The sequence below is a fragment of the Theobroma umbraticum genome, unplaced genomic scaffold (genome assembly GCF_002168275.2).
Source record: "Theobroma umbraticum cultivar Fairchild unplaced genomic scaffold, ASM216827v3 scaffold_44.0, whole genome shotgun sequence".
Classification (NCBI taxonomy): domain Eukaryota; kingdom Viridiplantae; phylum Streptophyta; class Magnoliopsida; order Malvales; family Malvaceae; genus Theobroma; species Theobroma umbraticum.
The window spans coordinates 2714559-2735829 of NW_018397255.1; the positions used below are offsets into that span (position 1 = coordinate 2714559).

At 34.3% G+C, this 21271-nt stretch overlaps 4 protein-coding genes across 6 annotated transcripts; 1 reads left to right on the plus strand and 3 right to left on the minus strand.

Annotated features, from left to right (window-relative positions):
• Positions 1-51: 51 nt before the first annotated feature.
• LOC110408867 (cytochrome P450 81Q32-like) lies at positions 52-3960 on the minus strand. The gene is made up of 2 exons (XM_021417989.2): positions 3073-3960; positions 52-879 (listed from the first exon to the last, which is right to left on the minus strand). The coding sequence occupies exons 1-2, from the start codon at positions 3958-3960 to the stop codon at positions 259-261; spliced, it is 1509 nt and encodes a 502-aa protein (XP_021273664.1). The 3' UTR covers positions 52-258.
• Positions 3961-5491: 1531 nt separating this feature from the next.
• LOC110409058 (cytochrome P450 81Q32-like) lies at positions 5492-7468 on the minus strand. The gene is made up of 2 exons (XM_021418279.2): positions 6523-7468; positions 5492-6273 (listed from the first exon to the last, which is right to left on the minus strand). The coding sequence occupies exons 1-2, from the start codon at positions 7411-7413 to the stop codon at positions 5653-5655; spliced, it is 1512 nt and encodes a 503-aa protein (XP_021273954.1). The 5' UTR covers positions 7414-7468; the 3' UTR covers positions 5492-5652.
• A 4563-nt stretch (positions 7469-12031) lies between these two features.
• LOC110429326 (cytochrome P450 81Q32-like) lies at positions 12032-13796 on the minus strand. The gene is made up of 2 exons (XM_021445304.1): positions 12876-13796; positions 12032-12788 (listed from the first exon to the last, which is right to left on the minus strand). Exons 1-2 carry the CDS (start codon positions 13752-13754, stop codon positions 12177-12179), a joined length of 1491 nt encoding a protein of 496 aa, XP_021300979.1. The 5' UTR covers positions 13755-13796; the 3' UTR covers positions 12032-12176.
• Positions 13797-16773: 2977 nt separating this feature from the next.
• HOS15 (WD-40 repeat family protein) lies at positions 16774-21261 on the plus strand. 3 transcript variants are annotated; one of them, XR_002446561.2, is made up of 7 exons: positions 16774-17044; positions 17760-17904; positions 18057-18481; positions 18667-18773; positions 18861-18907; positions 19021-19167; positions 19595-19732. XR_002446561.2 is itself a non-coding variant. In XM_089782383.1 (7 exons), the coding sequence occupies exons 1-7, from the start codon at positions 16984-16986 to the stop codon at positions 21174-21176; spliced, it is 1011 nt and encodes a 336-aa protein (XP_089638509.1). In that variant the 5' UTR covers positions 16774-16983; the 3' UTR covers positions 21177-21261. The 3 variants fall into 3 exon arrangements, 2 of the variants coding, with proteins under 2 accessions (XP_089638509.1, XP_021300981.1); XM_089782383.1 differs by lacking the exon at positions 19021-19167 and adding an exon at positions 21102-21261 and having other exon boundaries at positions 19595-19745; XM_021445306.2 differs by lacking the exon at positions 19021-19167 and adding an exon at positions 21102-21261 and having other exon boundaries at positions 18670-18773; positions 19595-19745.
• The last annotated feature ends 10 nt before the right edge of the window (positions 21262-21271 follow it).

The following is a 21271-nucleotide window of genomic DNA, read 5'->3' on the forward strand; positions in this document are numbered from 1 at the left end:
TCAACGAGTCATATACCCAGTTAGGCTAAGAATTCTTTGGGAAGGCAAAATAATTCTTCTGTCATTCTTAAATTTGGATGTTGTTACAAATGCACGTTCTATAAATAAGTCATTTCCCAAACTTAAGCACATTACAAAGTAAATTTTATGGCTAATGACAATAATTTCTATTCATAAGTCTACAATCCAGCCGTATTGCATTATGAACAACATTCTATTAAAGAAAAGAAGAAGAAAAATTAATAATTCTAAACAACTTTAGAATATAGAAAGCACCTTATCTGCGATACGACTTGCTTTGCACAGGGCTTCCAATGGTTCGACTTTATGCATGGTGAGCCCTCGTCCTTCGGCCATGTCAATTTTCTTCTCAGTCACCCTTTTCCATTCAAAACATTGAATCAATGACCCCAATGTCAAGCCCAACACATGATGGGCTAGTCCCATTCCAGGGCAAGCTCTTCTTCCTAACCCAAATGGCATTAGCCTATAGGTCTGATCACTTGTCTCCTTGCTTTCAAACCTCTCCGGCTTAAATGCAGTTGGATCGTCCCATAATTTAGGGTCTCTTTGAATAGTCCAAGCATTCACTATCAAGATAGCTTCCTTGGGTATTTCGTATCCTCCGATACTGCAATCAGCTGATGCCGAATGTGGAACTAGGAGTGGAGCTGCTGGGCATAACCGAAAAGTCTCGGAAATTATGTTTTGTAAGTAAGGTAATCTTGAGAGATCAGCTTCTTCTACCAGTCGGTCTTCACCAACATTTTTGGCTAGTTCAACTCTAGCTTTTTCTAACACATGAGGATAGTTTAGCAGATTAGACATTGCCCATTCCAATGTTACTGCTGTTGTATCAGTTCCTGCGTTTAATATGACCTGCAAAAATATAGAAATCCCAGCATTGAAAAATTGCAATATATAAGCTTGTAGTAATTATCAATTAACTGCATCCTATGCCAGATAAAAATATTTTAAAATGTTTGTTGAGATCCAAAAATTGAAAGATTAATAAGATTAGATTTAAGTAATAAATATTTTTGTTGATTTATCATCACTATTTATAACTTGTGCTTAATAGTTTATTATGTGAAATTATAATTACATAATGATAAGGAAAAGATTGTATTAACAAAGTGGTGAATTTGGAAAAAAAAAAAAAGGGTAAAAACACAAAAGAAGAATACAAACTCAGCTTTGACAAATAGTAATTATTCCATAGAAAGAAAACAAAAGAGAAAGACAAATTAATCTAAAAATAGAAAGGAAACCAAAAATGAAAAAGAGGGAGGAGAAATCAGAATGGGATTATCTTATGTTGCCACCAAACCTCACTTTAACATTTTCTTAATATATATTTATTTATGCATAAGGGCAGTTGATGACGCTTTGGAAGTGGAAATGGCTAATGTCTTTTGTTGAATTATAACAAGACGACACTAGCATGTGATTAATAATAAAATTATTACTCATATGTTTGAACGCACAATACAAATATACTTTGCATTTAACCATGCATATGAATAGTGATTTAAACACAATCCTAAGTTGTCAATTTAGTGTTAAAAGTATATTTTTCCCTATTTAGTGGCACTAGGACTATTTCCATTAGCATCAGGGGCGGAGGGTCCCAGGGCGTCCCTTTGTAATGGTTTTCTAAAAATTTTTGAAATTTTGTATCCATTATATATTTTTTAATAATTTTTATTAAATAATTAATATAATTAAAAAATAATAAAATAACTTTACAAACTTCATTCAATTTTATTCAAATTTTTAATTTTTTTAATTTTTTAAATATCTTCAATTATATTTTTTTTCTATCCTTATATTGTGAAATTATAAAAAAATAAAATTTTTATTTAATTTTTTATTTATATTATTATTATTTATTTTTTTCAATTCTATTCTATTTGCTCATATATTTTAAGTTTTTATAGATTTTCTTTTCTAAATTTCTACAAATCATCAACCATATTCTCTTTTTTTTGTTGTATAAGTTATATCTCCTACTTGTTATGATTTTTTTTATTATTATGTGGATTTTATTTTTAATAATTTTAATTTTTAAAAATTAAAAAATTATTGTATATGTAATTCTTAAATACAAATTTTAGTGTTGCATTATTGGTTATTATTTAAAATTTTACTAATTTATTTTTTTATTAATTCTAATTATATAAGAAAAAATTATCTTGATTATATGTTTTTAATGTGCTTTATGTTTTATATTTAGTTGAAAGAAAATTATCTTGAGTATAATAAAAAATTATTAATTTTGTATATCGTATTTAACTATTTATATTTTATGTATTATAGTTTAATATTTAATATTATAAACTTAAATATAATAAAATAAAAATATTAGATGTTGACTACATTAATTTTTTAGTTGTTTATATTAAAAAAGATAAGACTTTAAAATAAAATAAATGAAAAGTTTTTTATAAATAATTTAATTGTTTATGTTAGAAAAGATATTACCATTGTCGAACAAAATTTTTCTAGAGTACTATTATAAATTTTTTTTTGTTTCTTTTGATTTATATGTTATATAAAATTATTATCTATTATAAATCTTTAGATTATTAATGATTAAATTTAATATATTAGCTTTAAAAATTTTTAACTTTTATTCTTCTTGATCTTTGACCTTTTCAATAAAAATTGACTACCTCCACCCTGATTAGTTTTATTACCTTATTCATTAATAGTCGGGTTTTAATTTCACAAACAGATTTATAATTTATCACATGTCAATTTAATTTGAATATATTAATTTCATAATTCAATCGATTTATTCATTTAGAATTAAATATGGACACCTAATGAAACTAGAACAGTTACAGAATTTTTGTACTTAATATATTGCTAGTTGGTAGGCTTACCATTCCTTTTTCAGAATCATTTATTACGTGAATCTTTTATCTAGAGGTATGCAATTTACGAAAAGAATTAAAATATTGCAGGGAAGTAATAAAAACCATGTAGATCTTCAAGAATTTGACCTTTTTTTTTTTTTATAAAGAAAAAGGACAACTGATGGAGCAAGGGTCCATCGATGTAACTGACCTGTATGAGTCCTTTGATGATTTCATCTGTATAATAATCAGGCTGTGATTCTTGCAAAGAGAGCAAATGGGTAATCATAGTATTTTTTATTTTCAAATCACCTTTGTTTCTTCTATGCTCTTCGATCATGCCTTGCATTAGTTCATCTGCTTTATTACCAAGCCTCGTTATTCTCCTGATGTATCCATTGTAATCAACCAGCTGCAATATAGGTAGGAAATCTCCTGGATATGATGACACTGCCAATTCAAAGAGCTCCTTAATAATCCCGCGGAACCGCCTCCCTTCTTCGTAGTTCCCACTGACATCATCACCAAAATACTGCTTCCCTGCAATCATTCTCATGACTATATTAAACGTCAGCTCTGAGAACATCGATTTCAGCTCTACCTTGGCGAAACCATTGGCTGAAACCTGACACAATCTGCGCAATAAACGATTGACTTCATCTGTTCGAATGTCTAACGACATGTTCAAACGATTCGATGAGAAGATTTCGATTGTGGCTAGGCGACGAAGGTTGCGCCAGTGATCACCATACGGAGCCAATCCAAGAGTGGTGTAGTTGTAACCAACGTACTTGCCCATGGCGAAACGAGGACGGTTCGCTAAGACGATGTCGTTTTTTGTGAAACATTCTTGGACGGCTGAGGGTGATGACACGACAACCAGGAGGCGAGAGCCAACCCTGAGGGAGAAGATTGGGCCATATTTCTGTGAGAGGTTGGAGATTGTTCGATGGAGGGGTTCTTTGAGAAGATGAAGATGACCAAGAACTGGAAGAGCAAAAGGACATGGTGGGAGATTTTTGTGTCTTGATCTTGTTAACTTGATCGCAAGGAGGAGAAAAAGAGTTGAAAGCAATGAGAATATCAAGATTTGATCCATGCTCAAGATAAGATTTGCAGGAGCAGTGCGCTTGAGTTATTACTATAAAGGACTTGGCGGCGGCAAAGCATATCATTTCCAAGAAAAATGACACTATGGCCAGGCCAAAATTGGACGGTCTTAAATTTTTTGTGATCGACATTAAATTTAAAATATAAAATCACAGCAAAGAGAAAAAAAAAAAGGAAATAGGAAAGGTTACTTGAAATTACGTTATTTATGAATATGAAGTATATGATTTTCTGTTTCCTTTGTATTTATATTATTAGCAAATGAACATGAAATTAAAAAAATTATAATTTAGACAAAATTTATATTCATTTCTAATCAGATAAAATTTGTACATAACACCTGCAATAATTAAATGATATTCATTTGTGGAGATATATTTTCAACATAATTAACTTAATCAATTATATTTATCGAGATGTTTAATATATAAAATTAATCAAAATGAATTGAAATGATGTTTTATTTATTTAATCAAGGCTTTCTTTATTTTTTTTTATTCGTTTGTGCTTTTACTGGATGCCTTTGGCCGATATCAGTTCTAGTATACTGTCGTTAAAACCATAGGATCTTTTTTTGTTTCCATGCGGCTGTTCAGATCCTTCTTGCCTGATATTATACTCCATTAATTTTTTCTTGTCAATAAACTAATGTTTAATGTCTGGATAAGAGAAAACATGACATATTGATCTGTCTAAGAAAAATACTAGAAGGACTATACGAAGAATGAAAAAAAAAAGAAATGGAAGAAGGATGCAGGTCGGATCTGAACGATTTAAAATTGACTAAGTAAAGCCCAAAACAATGTTGGACCAGCCGATTTGGGCAAAGCCCACTTAAAGTATACGTGCTAATCTATTTTTATTTTATCTATTTAATTTTAATTTATTTGTATATTTAAATTTATTAAAGTATTTAAAAATAATAATAAAATAATAATAAAATGATAAAATAAGAATTCTTATTTGAATAAGTTGAATAATTAAAAGTAGAAGCACTTAAAAAATCTCTTAAAATGGAATTTTTGAGAAAGTTGTAAGTGACAATTCTTTTAAAATTTTCTTAAGTGAAAATAATTATAGGTCCTATTAAAATTGTTGCAGGGAATGATTATTTTCACAAGATAGATTAATTTTAAGTAATTATATAATAAAATCTAAGAAAAATATGATAAAATATAAAAATAATAAAAAATAACTTACTAAATTAAATGAAAAAAAATAAAGAAATAAAAATTATCTTGTATAGTGATTCATACGATTAAACTAGTTGCCCTTTGCTTATTGAAGAAAATAAATTAACTAGACAACCTACTTTGAGTATTTGATTCAAAATCAACTAAAATTTTTTATTTCCGTATCTAATCCCTTTTTTTTAATCATTCCCAAACTCCAAATTATTTATCTACCCTAATTCCAGGCTTTGAAATGGACAAAAGGAAAAATAGTTTGTAAATATATATATATCTTAATTTAGTGAATTATATACCCGTTTTGGTTGAGAAAATAAATCATTTGTCTAACCTAAAAAGGGTTTCTCATAACTTTTACACCTTACATTATATATATATATAAAAAGAACAATTATTAATTTTTGAATGAAACAAATAAAAATCAGTACCCAACTCCTAATTTAGTAAACAAGACACCAAAAGTATAGTAAAAGAAACAAGAACAATCCAATCTAATTAACTTCAACAAGCAGCTTATTAATTATATGACGTGTTTTACACATGGCTTCCAGTGGTTCAACTTTTGACATGGTGAGACCTGTTCCTTCGGTCATGTCAATTGCCTTGTCACTCACCCTCTCCCATTCGAAGCATTGGATCAATGATCCCAAGGCCACACCAACCACACGATGGGCTAGTCCCACTCCAGGGCAAGCTCTTCTTCCCAACCCAAATGGCATTAGTTTATTTTGAGTCGTACCTTCTGTACCTTCAAATCTTTCAGGCTTAAAACTTGTTGAATCTTCCCATAACTCTGGGTCCCTTTGAATAGCCCATGCATTCACGAATACTATAGTTTCAGGTGGAAGATCATATCCTCCGACAGTACAATAATCCGATGCCAGATGCGGAACTAGCAGGGGAGCTGCTGGATACAGTCGCAAGGTCTCAGAAATGATGTTCTGTAAGTAATTTAATTTGGACAAATCTGTTTCTTCTACCCACTGTTCTTGGCCAATTTGAGCGTCTAATTCAGCTCTAGCTTTTTCCAAAATGCGAGGATGGTTAAGTAAATTAGACAGTGCCCACTCCAATGTTACTGCTGTTGTATCTGTGCCTGCAAGTAGCATGACCTGCACAAGCACAACAAAATGTATACTAAAATATAAGTTAAAAAAAATGCCTAAGGAAATCCAAAGTACCTAGAAGTTGCTGTTTAAAACCCCCCCGTTCCAGAATAGAAAAAAACTCTGGCAATTAAAAACAATTTTTACAAACAATTTGCTAATTATAAAATCCAGTGAGTTAGAGATGAATTATTCTTTTGAACTCAAAAACAGCAATTTTTGAAAAGAAGAAAGCAAGGGATGGATTTAACTGACCAGTACGAGACCCTTGATGATTTCATCCGTGTAGTATTCAGGCTGTGACTTTTGCAGAGTGAGCAAATGGCTAATCATTGTGTTCTTTAGCTTCAAATCACCTTTATTTCTTCTATGCTCATCAATCAAACCTTGTGTAAACGCATCTGCATTTTTAGCTACTAACTTGACTTTTTTAATGTAACCGTTATAGTCGACCCGACTCAGCAAAGGCAAGAAATCTCCAGGATATGACGAAACTGCCAATTCAAAAAGCTCCCCTATCATCGCCCTGAACCCTCTTGCTTCTTCACTTCCTCTCACCTCATCACCATAATACCACTTCCCTGCAATCATTCTCATGATAATATTAAATGTCAGCTCCGTGAACAAGGTTTTCAGCTCTACCTTGGCGAAACCATTGACCGAAACACGGTATAATCTACGTATTAAACTATTGATTTCATCTCTCCGAATGCTTGTAGACATGCTCAACTTATTCGATGACAAGATTTCAAGGGTAGCTAGGCGACGAAGGTTGCGCCAGTGATTACCGTATGAAGCTAACGCGAGGATGGTGTAGTTGTAGCCTACATACTTTCCCATGATCAAACGAGGACGGTTTGCTAAGGTGATATCGTTTTTGTTGAAGCATTCTTCGACGGCAGACGGTGATGTTATTACAACCACGAGGCGAGAACCGAAGCGGAGAGAGAAGATCGGACCATGTTTTTGTGAGAGAGTGAAGAGTGTTCGGTGGAGGGGTTCTTTGAGGAGATGGAGATGGCCAAGAATAGGAAGAGCAAAAGGGCTTGGTGGAAGATTTTTGTGTTTTCTTGCTTGTAGCAAGAACTTGAGAGCAACAAGGAGAAACAGAACGGAAGCCAATGAACATAGTAAAGTTTGTTCCATGCTTGGATGATGATGCAAGACTGAAAATGGGAACTTTTATATAAAGGAGATACGGCGTGATGTCGAGAAATTGCTTGGATGGAAAACATCGAGGTTGTTCTTTTTAGTGCTACAACTTACTCGTTTTGGGGGGTTCCTGGAAGGCCACGTAAATTTTGAAGGACAATAAGCGGTGGTGGGGGTCCGTCGGTTTCTCAATTATTAGCGTATAGTTTCAGTAGACAATTTTGTCGAAGTTGCCCAAAATGAATAACAATAATTTGTTGTAATTTTCTCAACAACACATATTTGCTCAAGTCATATATCATTAGAATATTCAATATTTCATTGAATGTGATGGACGAAAGACTTACACTCAACCAATTCATAAGGCAGAAAACAATCAGGGACTGGCAGCCCTGCTTATCAAGATAGCGCCGAGCTCTTTGTTTGAGACGCCTGGTACAGAAAGCATTCTTTTTACTCGATGACAATCCTAATCGAACGTCTCCCGGGAGCCTCCTCTCTGTCAAACTCCCTTTCTCACTCCTCTGTCTCTCTATTCTGCAGTCGCTGGCCGTCTTGCTCATCGGAAACGGCAGCCTCCCACTTTTTTTTTCCTTCCTTGTTTCCTATCTATCTTCCCACTTTCTAATTCTCATTTGATAGCTTCGTATCTTTCATGAATTTTCATTTTTTTCTAAAATTTTGAGATATTGAGCAGAGTTGGGTTTCTGCATATATGTTTCAGGAATGGTTTTTTTTTTTTTGAAAAGTGGATTTTATTATTTATTACCGATTTGTTATTTGAATGTTAGAGACTTCTGTTGACATGGAGATCGGCTTAGCAAAAAGGAACGTTACAAGACACGGGCATGCTCACAAAAATTAGCAGAACTCCCGCAATCCAGCCTACAAAAACAGACAATCTAAAACTGCCTCAACACAAAAACTGACAGATGGAAAATGAAACCCTTCAACCTAAGATTATACCCTAAGCTAAGCATCTCGAAACTAACAAAACAAAACCAAAAGCATCAAAACAATGACTTCCGCAACAAAAGCAAGGAACTCTAATCCCTTAAAAGATTTTGGTCACTGAGAGGAATTCTAGAGCAGCAACGGACAAGACCATTGCACTTTGACAAATCCAACCGTTAGAACATCAACGATCCGTCAGCGCAACACAAGCACCAAGCGTGGCTGCATCATCCTTCAGCTCCACCACTATGAAGTCACAGCCGCAAAGACCCCAACAGAATCCCCCAACCCAATCATCAAGCAGCCTTTAGACACCAGAATAACACAACAACCCATCCGCCGCTCCCTCCTTCTCTAAAAATCAAACATCCACCCTCATGCTCAAGCCAGCGCATCCTATCCCCAAAAAGATTGATTAGGCTTTTTGTAGTTTTGCTTGTAGCTGCCAATGTGAGAAGAGAAAGATAGTTAACAAGAAGCTGAACTTGGAGGATGGAGACTTCACCACCATTTTCTTACCGGCTGTGAGGTGGGTGGTGACTTGGTGACCACTGACCAGGCAATAATTCCATCCACCAATTTTCAGACTGAAAACAAAAATGCAATTATGAAATAAAATGATTACATGGTTTTTTTTTTTTTGAAAGATGAATTTATTGAGCCACTGCAGCCCACAAATGCCATAACAAGTCTGAGGTTGTCTGCGACTCACCATGGCATATCATGGAGACTGCTCGGGCAAAGGAGAATCAGTACAACGGGCTAAAGAAACTGCTCAGAAATAATCGGCGGCAACCAGAGAAATCAGAGTCAATACAGAGAACAAGCACACATTGCCTTAAAAACAGAGTGGCCAGAGAGCACAAAAGTCTCTAGCCCTCCAATTTCAGCCAAATCGCCTCTTAGTTTCCATGGGGCTTTTTCCCGATCCTGTGTCCATTTTACTGCATTGTTTGAATCACTGTCATGTGAGCTCGCCCACTAAGAAGCACCAAATAACTTAAAAGCCTTCTTAATAGCAAAAATTTCGGCCTCTATCAGCATCATTGCCCCTTACTGCTTTAGAGGACATCATTTTGACCGTCCCCAACTCATCTCTCAATACTCCTCCGATAGCTGTCAACCCTAAATCCACTTGGACAGCCCCATCAACATTGAATTTTAAAGTTCCAGGGCCTCCACTCAACCTGCCAGGTATTGGTCCTTCCTTTGGGCATGGTTCTTATTACTAGATTGCTTCGCAGAACATCCTTAAAACGATTGTAATTTTGTGGCCATTTGGCTCGCTCCCACCATGCCACTTTGGACTTAACCAGATCCAGACATTGTTCCCCATCCCACACCTTGCCTTGAAAGATGACTTCATTTCTCATTAACCAAACAGTCCAAATTATGGCCAAGAAAGCAAGCCTCCAAATCTTATGTCACCCACATCTAATAAGACCATTCCAATCAAGAAAGAAGTCGATGGGCTTTTGATAGCCCCACCCATTGGACTCCCCAAAGACTTCCCAACCCTATCCAAATCTTCCAACTTTCAAAACATTCAAAAAAAAAGTGATCAAACAATCTCCAAAATTCTCTCTACAGAAGACACACTAATGCAGGCTCGGTTCCAAGAGGCCTCTCTTTTGTCTAACTGAGCCTCGGCAACCGCCAACCCTACCTCTCAAAACTCTCTCGCAAAACACCTCAACTTTGAACGGGGCAACTCCCTTCCATATCATCGTCCAATGCTCACTAGCAACCCCAGTCTTTTCCATGATCGTTCTGCAAAAAGAGCTTACCGTGTACTATCCACTGAGAGTCCTTTTCCAAATCATCTTATCTTTTCCAAATCATCTTATCTTCATACCCATCCTCCTCTAAGTGATTTCCAATGAACCCGTGCAACTCCTCCCATTGTTCAATGTCCCAACCGAATAAAGGTCTCCTCAACCCAATCTTTCATTGCCATACCCCCTCCTCCCAATCCCCAAACTCTTTAACGAATCCTGATTTGTTAACCGCTAGAGCGAAAATCCTAGGGAAAGCTTCTCTTAGAACCACGTCTCTGATCCATTTCTCTGTCCAGAAAGCAACGTTATCTCCATCTCCTAACAATACTCCAAAACACCCTCTAGCAACCTCTCCCTCTACTCTTACCTGATTAAGGGTGCCGACTGTGTTTCTCCAAACTAAAGATTGTCTAGTCCTTGTGTTAGGGTTAGGGAACAGGTCTCTATTATTCCCTCCCTCCTTTTCAACCAGAATTCTCCTCCACAGACTATTTCTTCCGTTTCCAAATCTTCATATACATTTGTTCAACATGTCTCGATTTTTCAGCCCTAAACTCACCCACCCCAACCCTCCTAGCTCTGTGGGTGTGCAGATAGAATCCTAATCAACAAATGGATCCGCCTCTCTTCCATAGATCCACCCTATAGGAACCTCCTTTGGATTTTATCCAATTCTTGTCTGACTTCCGCTGGCAGTTTAAACAGACATATGAAAAATAGGTTAACTAGCAAGGACAGATTTGATCAATGTTATTCATCCCCCATTGATACCATTATGCCCTTCCACCCTGCTAGTCTATTCTCAAACTTCTCTATTACAGATCTCCACATCTCTTTAGATACATGAATACTTGTTTATTGATAAATTCAGATGCTGATACCATACATGGATATGATTGTGACACAGTGGTATGTAAATAAGACAAGATAACCAGTTGATCACAACATATGCCTTACAAGAATAAGCATCTTTCTTCTCCGACGAAGAAACAAGTACTATCTATAAATTTCATATTGGTCTTCATATTTGATTATATACATAGACAATTCTCTCAAGCAGGGTTCACTATTTTTAAAGTTCCATTTAGAGTAGCGCATGGCAGAGCTAAGATACTAGTATTCATAAAAATATTCACACGGGAGGAATAGGCAATATCAAAATATTCATAAAAATGATATAAAACACAGATTTTTATTATAAGATTAACATTTTTAGCCGACCTTTTAATTTGACCTAATTTCCAAAGATCAGAAAGTAGGAATGTAAAAACCTAATCTTCACTTGGCGGGAAAAGTTTGTGCCCCAAAAAAAGATTAAGTAGTTGAGCAAGTTAATTTGTAAAAGCAATTGGTGTTGTTTTCATTTTTCAATATTGAATCCTAAATTCCTTATTATCAGACATATGACCAATATTTCTTTTTTTCTTTTCATTGAAACTGAAAGAAACCGGATGCTCAGGTTCGTCTTTAGCACTGAGCAGAAGACTCTCCTAAGCATGTCTCCTTCAAAATCTGTACAATTCAATCAGGTATCTCACCAAAAGAAGACCACTCATCACCGCCTGATCTCCCAAAACAGGAGCTCTAGCGGTGGTAACAAAACACGTTCAATTTCCTCAGTACACAAACCCATCCCCTGATCAAAACACAAAAAACTCCCCTGCAGAGCAAAACCCAGAACAGGACATAAAAAAACATCTTTTTATCCTTGTGTGAGTTTTTTTTTTCTTTTAATCCTAACTATATATTATAGTTTGAGATATATATCAAGTTCAATCTTGAGTTGACTTTCTCTTATTTTGTTTGTTAATCTCTACAAATCCAACTTAATATATTGATCAGCTGAGAAAATTTTATTTCTTAGATGTAGTCACCAGAGCTAAAATAATAATGTAACTGTTGCATTGAGTAAAAGTTATATATTATGGAAGCGTAATTCATGAAAAAGCAGCATTTAACGTCTAAACAAGATAGGAATTATGAAATACCAAACTGTTTTGCAGTATAAAACTCTTTTAAGCTTGCTCAAAAAAGAATCTTATCGAGGATGGGGCGTGCCTTGCACATCGCCTCTAATGGCTCAACTTTAGGCATGGTGACTCCTTTACCTTCAGTCATGTCCACTTTCTCATCACCTACCCTTTCCCATTCGAAGCATTGGATCAATGACCCCAAAGCTAGGTTGACCATGCGGTGAGCCATGCTTGCCCCAGGACAAGCCCTCCTTCCCATACCAAAAGGCATGAACTTGTGACCATCTTTAACTTCAATATTGTCAAACCTTTCGGGCTTGAAACTTGTCGGATCATCCCACAATCGAGGGTCTCTATGTATAGCCCATGCATTGATCAATACTATGGTGTCACGGGGTATATTGTATCCGCCTATGGTACACTCATCGGATGTTTTATGAGGCACCAAGAGTGGGGCGGCCGGGTATAATCGAAGGGTTTCAGACATGATGTTTTGAAGGTAAGGTAGCTTAGCAATATCTGGTTCATCAATCAACCTTTCTTGACCAATTTGAGAATCTAGCTCCGCCTTGGCTTTCTTCAACACATTTGGGTGATTGAGTAAATTTGACATTGCCCATTCTAATGTGACTGCAGATGTGTCAGTTCCCGCAAGAACCATAACCTGTCATAGCAATCTCAACATGTTAAGTTCAAGATGAGAGTGTGTTCTTCTTGATGCTATTAAAAAAACAGAGAAAATTTGACTTACAAATACAAGCCCTTTGATAATTGCATCAGTGTAGTACTCAGGCTCTAATTCCTGTAAGGAAAGGAGATGATCGATCATTGTATTTCCTCCTTTTCCATTTCGAAGCTCATCAATTAACCCTTGCAGGAACCCGTCCATCCTGTCAGCAAGCGTCATCAATTTCTTCTCATAATTACCAACCCATTTCAATATTGGCAGATAATCACCTGGATTCCCTGCTCCACCATTTTCAACTACCTCTGCTACAAGGTCCCTAAACTCCTTTGCCTCACTGTCATCAGTCACATCTTCACCATAATATCTCTTCCCCGCAATCATTCTCATGAGATTATTAAATGTCAAGTCTGCAAACATTGATTTAAGCTCTACCTTGGCAAAAGCTCCACGGGAGTTACGAGATAGTTTCAACAATAATCTTTTCACTTCATCTTTTCTAACACCGTGAAACATGTTAAGGCGATTTGATGAGAAGATCTCAATGGTACTAATACGACGGAGGTTACGCCAGTGGTCCCCGTACGGTGCGCTTATAACAGTGGTGTGGTTGTAGCCTAGGTACTTACTCACAAGCAAGTTTGGGCGGTTCGCCAGCACGATGTCATTTCTGGTGAAGCATTCCTCGACAGCGGAGGGTGAAGAGACGACAACAGCAAGGCGCGACCCAAGCTGAAGGGAGAAGACTGGGCCAAGTTTGTGTGAAAGCTTGAGGAAGGCACGGTGAATAGGGGGCTTTAGGAGGTGAAGATGGCCAATGATTGGAAGAGAAGGTGGACTGGGTGGTAAGTTTTTGTGGCGAATTTTTGATTGAAACAAGAACTTCAAAGCAAGAAAAAGGAGCAGAAGGGAAAGAGTTGAGTAAATCATTGTGGTTTCTGCCATTTTTTGTTATCCTAACTCTGCGGCAATAATATACAGGAGTATAGGGACTCTGTCTATTTAAATGTTGTGAACAGAGAATTGTCCAAGGAATAATGGCAGAAATTTGACTTGTCTTTGGTATTTTGTGGTCATATTTGGCTCCCGATTAAGATAATTTTCTGCTTTCCTATCTTGTGCTTTTACCTGTTGTTTTCGTTTTATACGGAAAACAATGCTTATACCAATATTTTCAATCTTTCCATTTTTCTTGAGTCTTCAGGGAAGTTTTCCTTAGAAAATTCTTGGGGATGTACGACTTTGGCTTTTGACTTGCTGACACATAGCACGTCAGCCTTTAAGTCACGGGCGGTACTTAAAACACTCAGGTAAAAAGCCTGCTATAATGGAGAAAAACCTTGAAGGAAGGAAAGATTTAGAAAAAAATAATTACATTAATTTCAAAAAAAAACCCTAAAATTTAAAATATACTTGAATATAAAGATTTATAAGGCGATTGACATTGACGGCCTTTTCTTAATTTCAAGGGTCTTATTTATAATAGAGTTTTTTTAATTTTAAAATAACTATATTTTTAGTGATCTAATATTACAAGCGTAAAGAAAAAAATTTAAATAAAATAAGCATCTTAAACTTGATATAGATAATAAGAAAATTTAAATAAAATAGGTATCTTAAACTTAGTAAAACACTCACTAGCCTAAAGTTATAGTGTAAGTAAAATAAATAAATATTTTTGTACGACTTTTTAAATTAAGCTGAAAGAGAAAGAAGTATAAATAGATATTTTTGCATTGAAAAAAAAGGAAGATTTGGGAAAACTATTTTGGGCAAAAAGGCAAAAACCAAAAGAAAAAAAAAAGAGAAATCAAGAGTTGGAGGATCAAAAAACTATAATAAATTATTTTCTCACTCTAGATTTGTTTCTTTCTCTTTAACTCTTTGTATAGAATAATATTTTACCTTGCTGAAATGTATGTCCTCCATTTGAGCATGTTAAATTAAAATTCTTAATCTAGGATTATGGTAGATGTTATTGTGTAGTTGAAATATTTTGGATTTATTTTTACTTGCTTTTATGAGAATATCAATATTTATTTAAATTTATGTTTATTGCCTCATTTGCTATTTGATCACCAATCAAATTTATGCTTATTATATCTCATTTGTTGTTTGACTGCCAACAAATTGAGTATAGGATTTTAGACAATACTTGACAAAAATAATTTAAAATGACCTAAATTTGAATAATGTATGTTCGTTTCATGTTAAAAATTAAGTGAGTGATTAATTAATAAGATAAATGTATACCTATTAATCATAAGTAATCAATATAGGTCATAAACTTAGTGAACTTAGTTTTAGTTAATTTTCTATAGACATATAGATAGTTAATGAAGCTAGGCAATTGCATGATGACTCAATGGAGTATTATGCATGCTCGAAGAACCTAGACTAATATTGATTTTTATAAAAGTAAGTAGTTAATTGATCTTGTATCCCTACAAAACAACAGCTGAAACCATTATCTTAGTCTTTAATTACATTGTTTCTGCACTACACTTTTAACTTGCAATTCTTAGATTAATTTAGACTTTTAGAGTAAATTTTATTTCATTTTAGTAGTTTGTTCCTTTTGTTTCATTTTAGTCTTTAACAAATAATAAACCAATTTCTCAAGAGATCGACAAACTCTATTTATCATTATATTACTTATTGTGACTGTGTGCACTTGCACGTAGTATTTGTTTGTATTTTGTATTTAATTTTAAGCACAATCCATATCACACAAGCAAAAGATTTATTATACACAACAAATTACATTACATTATACTTTGTAATGTTATTGAAGACATTTTTACCTTTCAACTTTATTATTTTATTAAAAATATTTTCTAATATTATAATTAAAAATAAAAAATATTAAAATAATATATATAATATAAGAATTAAAACTAAAAATAAAAAGAAAATATAAGAAATTAAAATTTATATAATATAGGTAAAAGAAATTAAATTAAAATATGTAATATAAAAAATAATATTAAAAATAAAAATAAAATATATAAAATGATAATAATAAATGAAAATAAAATATATGACATTAAAAATATATTTAAGAGATTATATTATATAAAAATTAATAATAAAAAATATAAATATATTAAACTTATATTTTGATAAATAGGAATAATTTCATAAATTAATATTATATTTTCAATAAAGTACTTGTAAACCAAACATTGTAATATTATTTTCTTACATTTTAATCATTATTTTACTTATATACCAAATACTGTAGTGTTATTTTCTCTATAATTACATTATTTGTAATCACATTATATTATAAAGTACCAAACACTATCTTAAAGTTTCGAAAAACTTACCTTGTAGTTGTCACTTAATTAAAAATTTAAAGCTTTTGAATATTAATTGCACAATCTTCCGGGTCTCGGCTTAAAGTGAGATTTTCTTAGGATCATGGGAATCCCGTCTTTACTTTAGCTTTGGAAAACGTTGTTTTAATAAAGAATATTAGAACACAACGGGGTTTTATCTGTAGTACTTAGCTATAGAAAGCTTTACTCCCTATGTAATCTTTCCTGTGCGCGGCCTGCAGTCATGCGATGCTAAGTGGTATGGTTTGTCTGCAACCCATTGGTTGTCAATGGGCCCCTAATCAATGTTGGCCCAAGATCGATTTCTGATCCTGAAAAGTGTACAATTATGCTGCTATTCCGACTAATCTTGCGACTTATGAATGTCACGGTTTTGTGGACCGTGACAAATTGACAATGACAAATTGACAACGGATCACTTGGGCTGTTTTGCTAATGTCTGTGCCCACTAACATTTACCGCCCAAATTTACTGAAACAGGCTCGTTAAACTGGACTGGTCGTAGGGAAAATCATTCAGCCCAAATCCTATCGGGCCTAAACAGACATGCGACCATCCAGATGCGAGATTACTGCCACTCCGCCCCAATAAAAATGGTTTTCACAAAGCAAAAGGAAACAAAATCTTGAAAATGAAATAAAGGCTGGAAATTCCTCTCTCTCTCTCTCTGTCTCTTATCTCGACGGTCTCCAAAGCATCTCCGAATCTGCAAAATAGAATAAAAAGGTTTCTTAGACTTCTCCTTTCCTTCTATTCTCTCTCTGGCTTTGCTCCTTCACCTAATGGGAGTCTGAGCTTCTATCGCTGCCGTGGGATTACGCGACTTCGTAACTATGACCTCCATTACATCCGTCGAATTGAATTACCTCGTCTTCCGTTACCTTCAAGAGTCAGGTCAGTTGCAATTTTCATTTAATTTCTAAACTCATTTTTCAGGCTTCCCTATTTCTGAACCTCTTCTGTCTTTCTTTCTGTTTCGTTTTAATTCTATATCCCGGCGAATTTTTTCGATGTATTTGCAATTAGTATCTGGAAAATGTTAGCAGGTATTTTTATTGCTCGTTTAATGTAAAATAAAAGAAACTAGAAAAAAACTGGTTTAATTGGAGTTGTAAGCTTTAATTTTGGGATTAATTTCTTGCGTTATAATGTTTAAATTGTGGCTCTAGATCCGTGAAAATGGATGGTTGGTATTGGCTATTATTCTGGTTAGGGTTTTCAATCTCTTATTTTTATTAGCAGCGTAATGGAATTCTGCCGGCTAGGGCACTGCATACCTTTATATGAGAATCCCTATATGAACTCTTATTTTCAGAATTATTAGTTTGTATAATCATTGCACTGATTGAAACAGGCATCTTCCAGATAACATTTTGGATAGTCATAGTTTTGAATTGAGATTTACGTGCATCACTCAGATTTTGTTCACTAATAGAAATAAGAAATGTTTTTAGGTTATTTTAATTTGTGTATATTGTTTGCTTGTTATATATGGGAAAATAGGGGGAGGATTCCTTGGTTCTACATTATTGTTTTTCAAGCTTCAAAGGAATGGTTCTTATAAATAATGTACAATGGATCTCATCTTCTGCTTATTGAATGCCTGCAGGGTTTACGCATTCAGCATTTACTTTAGGATATGAGGCAGGCATTAATAAGTGTACTATTGATGGGAATTTGATTCCGCCTGGGGCTCTTATTACATTTGTTCAAAAAGGACTTCAGTACCTGGAGATGGAAGCCAACTTGAGTAATGTTAGCATGCTGATTCTTATTATTAGTTTTATTATTTTTATTCGCATGTTTTTTGGGTGGGGTGGAGTGGGTAAGAGTCATGTTTTGGGGAAATCCATTGGGGCTTGTGTTTTTTGGGGGAAAAGTTTTTGGGCCAAAAGGGAAAAAAATTTAATGATGTAGAAATGGATGAAGATTTCTCATTCTTACAACCTTTGGATATAATAACAAAGGATGTAAATCAATTGCGGCAAATGATAAAAGAGAAAAGGAAGAATGTCCAAAAGGATAGAGACAAAGAGAAAGATAAAGATAAGGAGTTTGAACGGGAACATGAAGGAGAGCGTGGACGAGTAAGAGAGAAAGAAAGACATGAGAGGGAGAAGGAACGTGAAAAGGAAAGAGAGAAGGATCGTGAAAAGGAAAGGGAGAAGGAACATGAAAAGGAAAGGGAGAAGGAACGCGAAAAGGAAAGGGAGAAGGTTGAAAGGGATAAGGAGCGAGAAAAGCAACCGGAGGAACTTGCTGATAGGGATATGGTTATGGATCAAGAAGACAAGGATGTTGTCAAGAATGAAGAAAATGGAACTTCTGTAGGTTAGTCAACTTCTTTGTTATAAGTCTTCCTGATTTGTATCAGTTTCTTTCTGTTAGCCTTGACATTTCTTTAATTGAATATTTGACAATTCACATGAATTTTTTCTTTATATATAGTGGTAAAATAGCTCTCTTAACCAGTTGCTGGTTGTTCATTTATATTTAAATTGCATTGTTGCATTTAGTAGGACCAGAACCTATGGATATTGCTACTACCTCAGCCCCTGCTTCTCAAGAGGCTTGTGAAATTCCTAATTCTGATGTGACAATTTTGGAAGGGCATACATCTGAGGTTTGAGCCTTTTTGAACATATTTATTCTTTATGCTCTCCTCTCTTTCACTCTCTGAGGCTGTCTTTGGTTTGTGTCTTTCTTGCAGGTTTGTGCTTGTGCGTGGAGTCCAACTGGTTCACTTCTTGCATCGGGGTGGGTATTTTTATGTGATAAAATGTTTCTTATGTTGATGGTTTTGTCTTTTATATGTATTTCTTTCCAATTTCTTTATACATTTCCTGTCATTTGGCATTTTTGACTTTCAGAACTTGCCGATTTCTGTTGCTTCATGAGATGTACCATGTGTGTTAGTTAATGCGCACTTATAGAAGTTCTCATCATTTGAATGATAAATTCAAGCCTCGGTGGCAGTAAAACCATTTCGAACAGTCCTCCTGCTCAGTGAATAAGAGGTCTGTCAAAAAAAAGTGCAATTTGTGGACTCTCTGAAGTTGTGTGGCTGTAGGATCTCTGACCGTGTGTATTGGTGGTTGTACTGTTGTTGGAATGGAGAGTTGAAGTTCTCCTAGTCTAGCAGGGATGCTTATTTACACTGTTGATGACATTACTTGAGATCTTTCAAAAAATAAAATAAATTAAAACTGAGATCTTGCTGCTCTATGCTAAGAGTTCCTCCATACTTGACTCTGTTCTTCTTGTTGTTTTCTGTTGATTGACAAGTCATCTTATATTCTTTTGATAAGTTTGTAGCTTTGGGTTTTAATCACAGTTATTGGCTGTCATGGTAGTGGAGTTTCACTTATTAGTGTATGCATTCACAGAGGTTTTTTTTTTTTCTCTGATAGCCCTTGCAGTAACTCTCGTTGCCTAAATTTCTAGGTCTGGAGATTCAACAGCTCGTATTTGGACAATAGCTGATGGGCATTGCAAATCTGGTGCACAAAACAGTCCATTAAATGTTCTAGTGCTGAAGCATGTAAAAGGAAGAACAAATGAGAAGAGCAAAGATGTGACAACACTCGATTGGAATGTGAGCTCTGTTACTGTGTGGGCTTAAGTGGCCTACAAATTTTTGGTACCTTTTAGTACAGATTACCTACTGAATCTAACACTCTATCTTCTCATTCCTTTAACTTGATGTAATGGTTTGCAATTCTATATAAAATGCTTTGGTATAGGTGCTAATATTATGCTGGAGAATAAATCAGATTGACTGGTAATAAAAGAATGAGTAGAGACATCATGTAAAAGAAGCAACAAAGAATAAACTATAGTATCTTGTTTACCAAATTTTCAAATGTAGGAAGATTTTTAAGGAAGTTTAAGAAGTGCTGCAATGAAGCCAATAGGCCTTGGTAATGAGGGTTCTGTTTGGTAAATGGACAATAACTTGCTGAAGGAAGGTATTTTCTGTGTAAAACATATTACTGGAAAATCTAATATTTTCTGTTGTTTGGATAAACTACTGAAAATATTCTCTATCGTTTAGATCATCTTATAGAAAATAATTTCTATCATGACCCATCTTCAAAATTTTTTTCATCTTCAATAATTTTCTACCATGAAATCATAAAAAATTAGCATTCATCAATTATGCAAGACATACAAAAGATTTTTTCAATATTAAAAATATTATATATAAATAATATTTAACCATTTTTATTTTTATTTTGCATCGTATTGTTATATTGGTTAGTTTGTCAAGTGAATAAATCATAAATTGAAAATTAAAAGAAATCAGAGATTTTTATGTGTGAAAATTTTATTTCCTATGTTATGTAAATGTTTTTCTTTAATTGATCTTAATTATTTTGTATTTTATGAAAGATTATAGTACTTAGTAAAAATAATTATAGGTGACATGATCCTTATGAAATAGTTGAATAAAAATAGTTAATGATGCTTTGTTGAGAAAAAAATAATGAATAAAGGGATGAAAAAAAGAAAAACAATTGAATAGTTGAATAGTGCTTTGTTAGGAAATAATTGAATAAAATAATGATGCTTTATGGGATCAATCCAAAGGTTTAAGAGATTGATGCCACAGGGAAGGGAGGGCAGTGATGCTTTGTGAGATCGATCTCAAGGTTTATGAGATCATCCGTAGATCTTTTAGTTTGTTTGAGTAGATGGGAAAGTTGATCCATGTAATTGTACCATTCTGTTGTCTAATGGATGTTTGGTTAATAATGGCTGCAATTTAATGCTAATGTTTTTACTCTCTTTTTGTAAAATGCAATCATTGCTGTCTAAAGTGTATACTTTATTGTTCTTTTGGAGTAAGTGAACTTAAATTGGAAATGCTATGAATGACACTTTAGCCGCTTACCTATTTGGTTGTCATTCTTTCTAGAAAAAGAATAATTCTTTTGCTCACTGTATTCAGGGTGAGGGGACATTGCTTGCAACAGGTTCATATGATGGCCAAGCAAGAATTTGGACTACGAATGGTAAGCCATAATGGGTTATTTTCTTTATGCCATTCTATATCTTGTGATTAAAGGTGACAAATTCTATTATGTTAAAGCAGCCTTTTTTTCCATTTGTCTTTTGGTG

What these genes read in the sequence shown, in the direction of transcription:
- LOC110429326 (XM_021445304.1), bottom strand. Translation starts at nt 13,754, where the DNA reads ATGGCAGAAACCACAATGATTTACTCAACTCTTTCCCTTCTGCTCCTT. An exon ending in TTATCAAAGGGCTTGTATTT is followed by an intron (nt 12,789 to 12,875) that starts GTAAGTCAAATT and finishes TTGCTATGACAG; the next exon opens with GTTATGGTTCTTGCGGGAAC.
- HOS15 (XM_089782383.1), top strand. Translation starts at nt 16,984, where the DNA reads ATGACCTCCATTACATCCGTCGAATTGAATTACCTCGTCTTCCGTTAC. An exon ending in CCGTTACCTTCAAGAGTCAG is followed by an intron (nt 17,045 to 17,759) that starts GTCAGTTGCAAT and finishes GAATGCCTGCAG; the next exon opens with GGTTTACGCATTCAGCATTT. An exon ending in GGTTCACTTCTTGCATCGGG is followed by an intron (nt 18,908 to 19,594) that starts GTGGGTATTTTT and finishes CTAAATTTCTAG; the next exon opens with GTCTGGAGATTCAACAGCTC.
- LOC110408867 (XM_021417989.2), bottom strand. Translation starts at nt 3,960, where the DNA reads ATGGATCAAATCTTGATATTCTCATTGCTTTCAACTCTTTTTCTCCTC. An exon ending in TCATCAAAGGACTCATACAG is followed by an intron (nt 880 to 3,072) that starts GTCAGTTACATC and finishes ATATTTTTGCAG; the next exon opens with GTCATATTAAACGCAGGAAC.
- LOC110409058 (XM_021418279.2), bottom strand. Translation starts at nt 7,413, where the DNA reads ATGGAACAAACTTTACTATGTTCATTGGCTTCCGTTCTGTTTCTCCTT. An exon ending in TCATCAAGGGTCTCGTACTG is followed by an intron (nt 6,274 to 6,522) that starts GTCAGTTAAATC and finishes GTGCTTGTGCAG; the next exon opens with GTCATGCTACTTGCAGGCAC.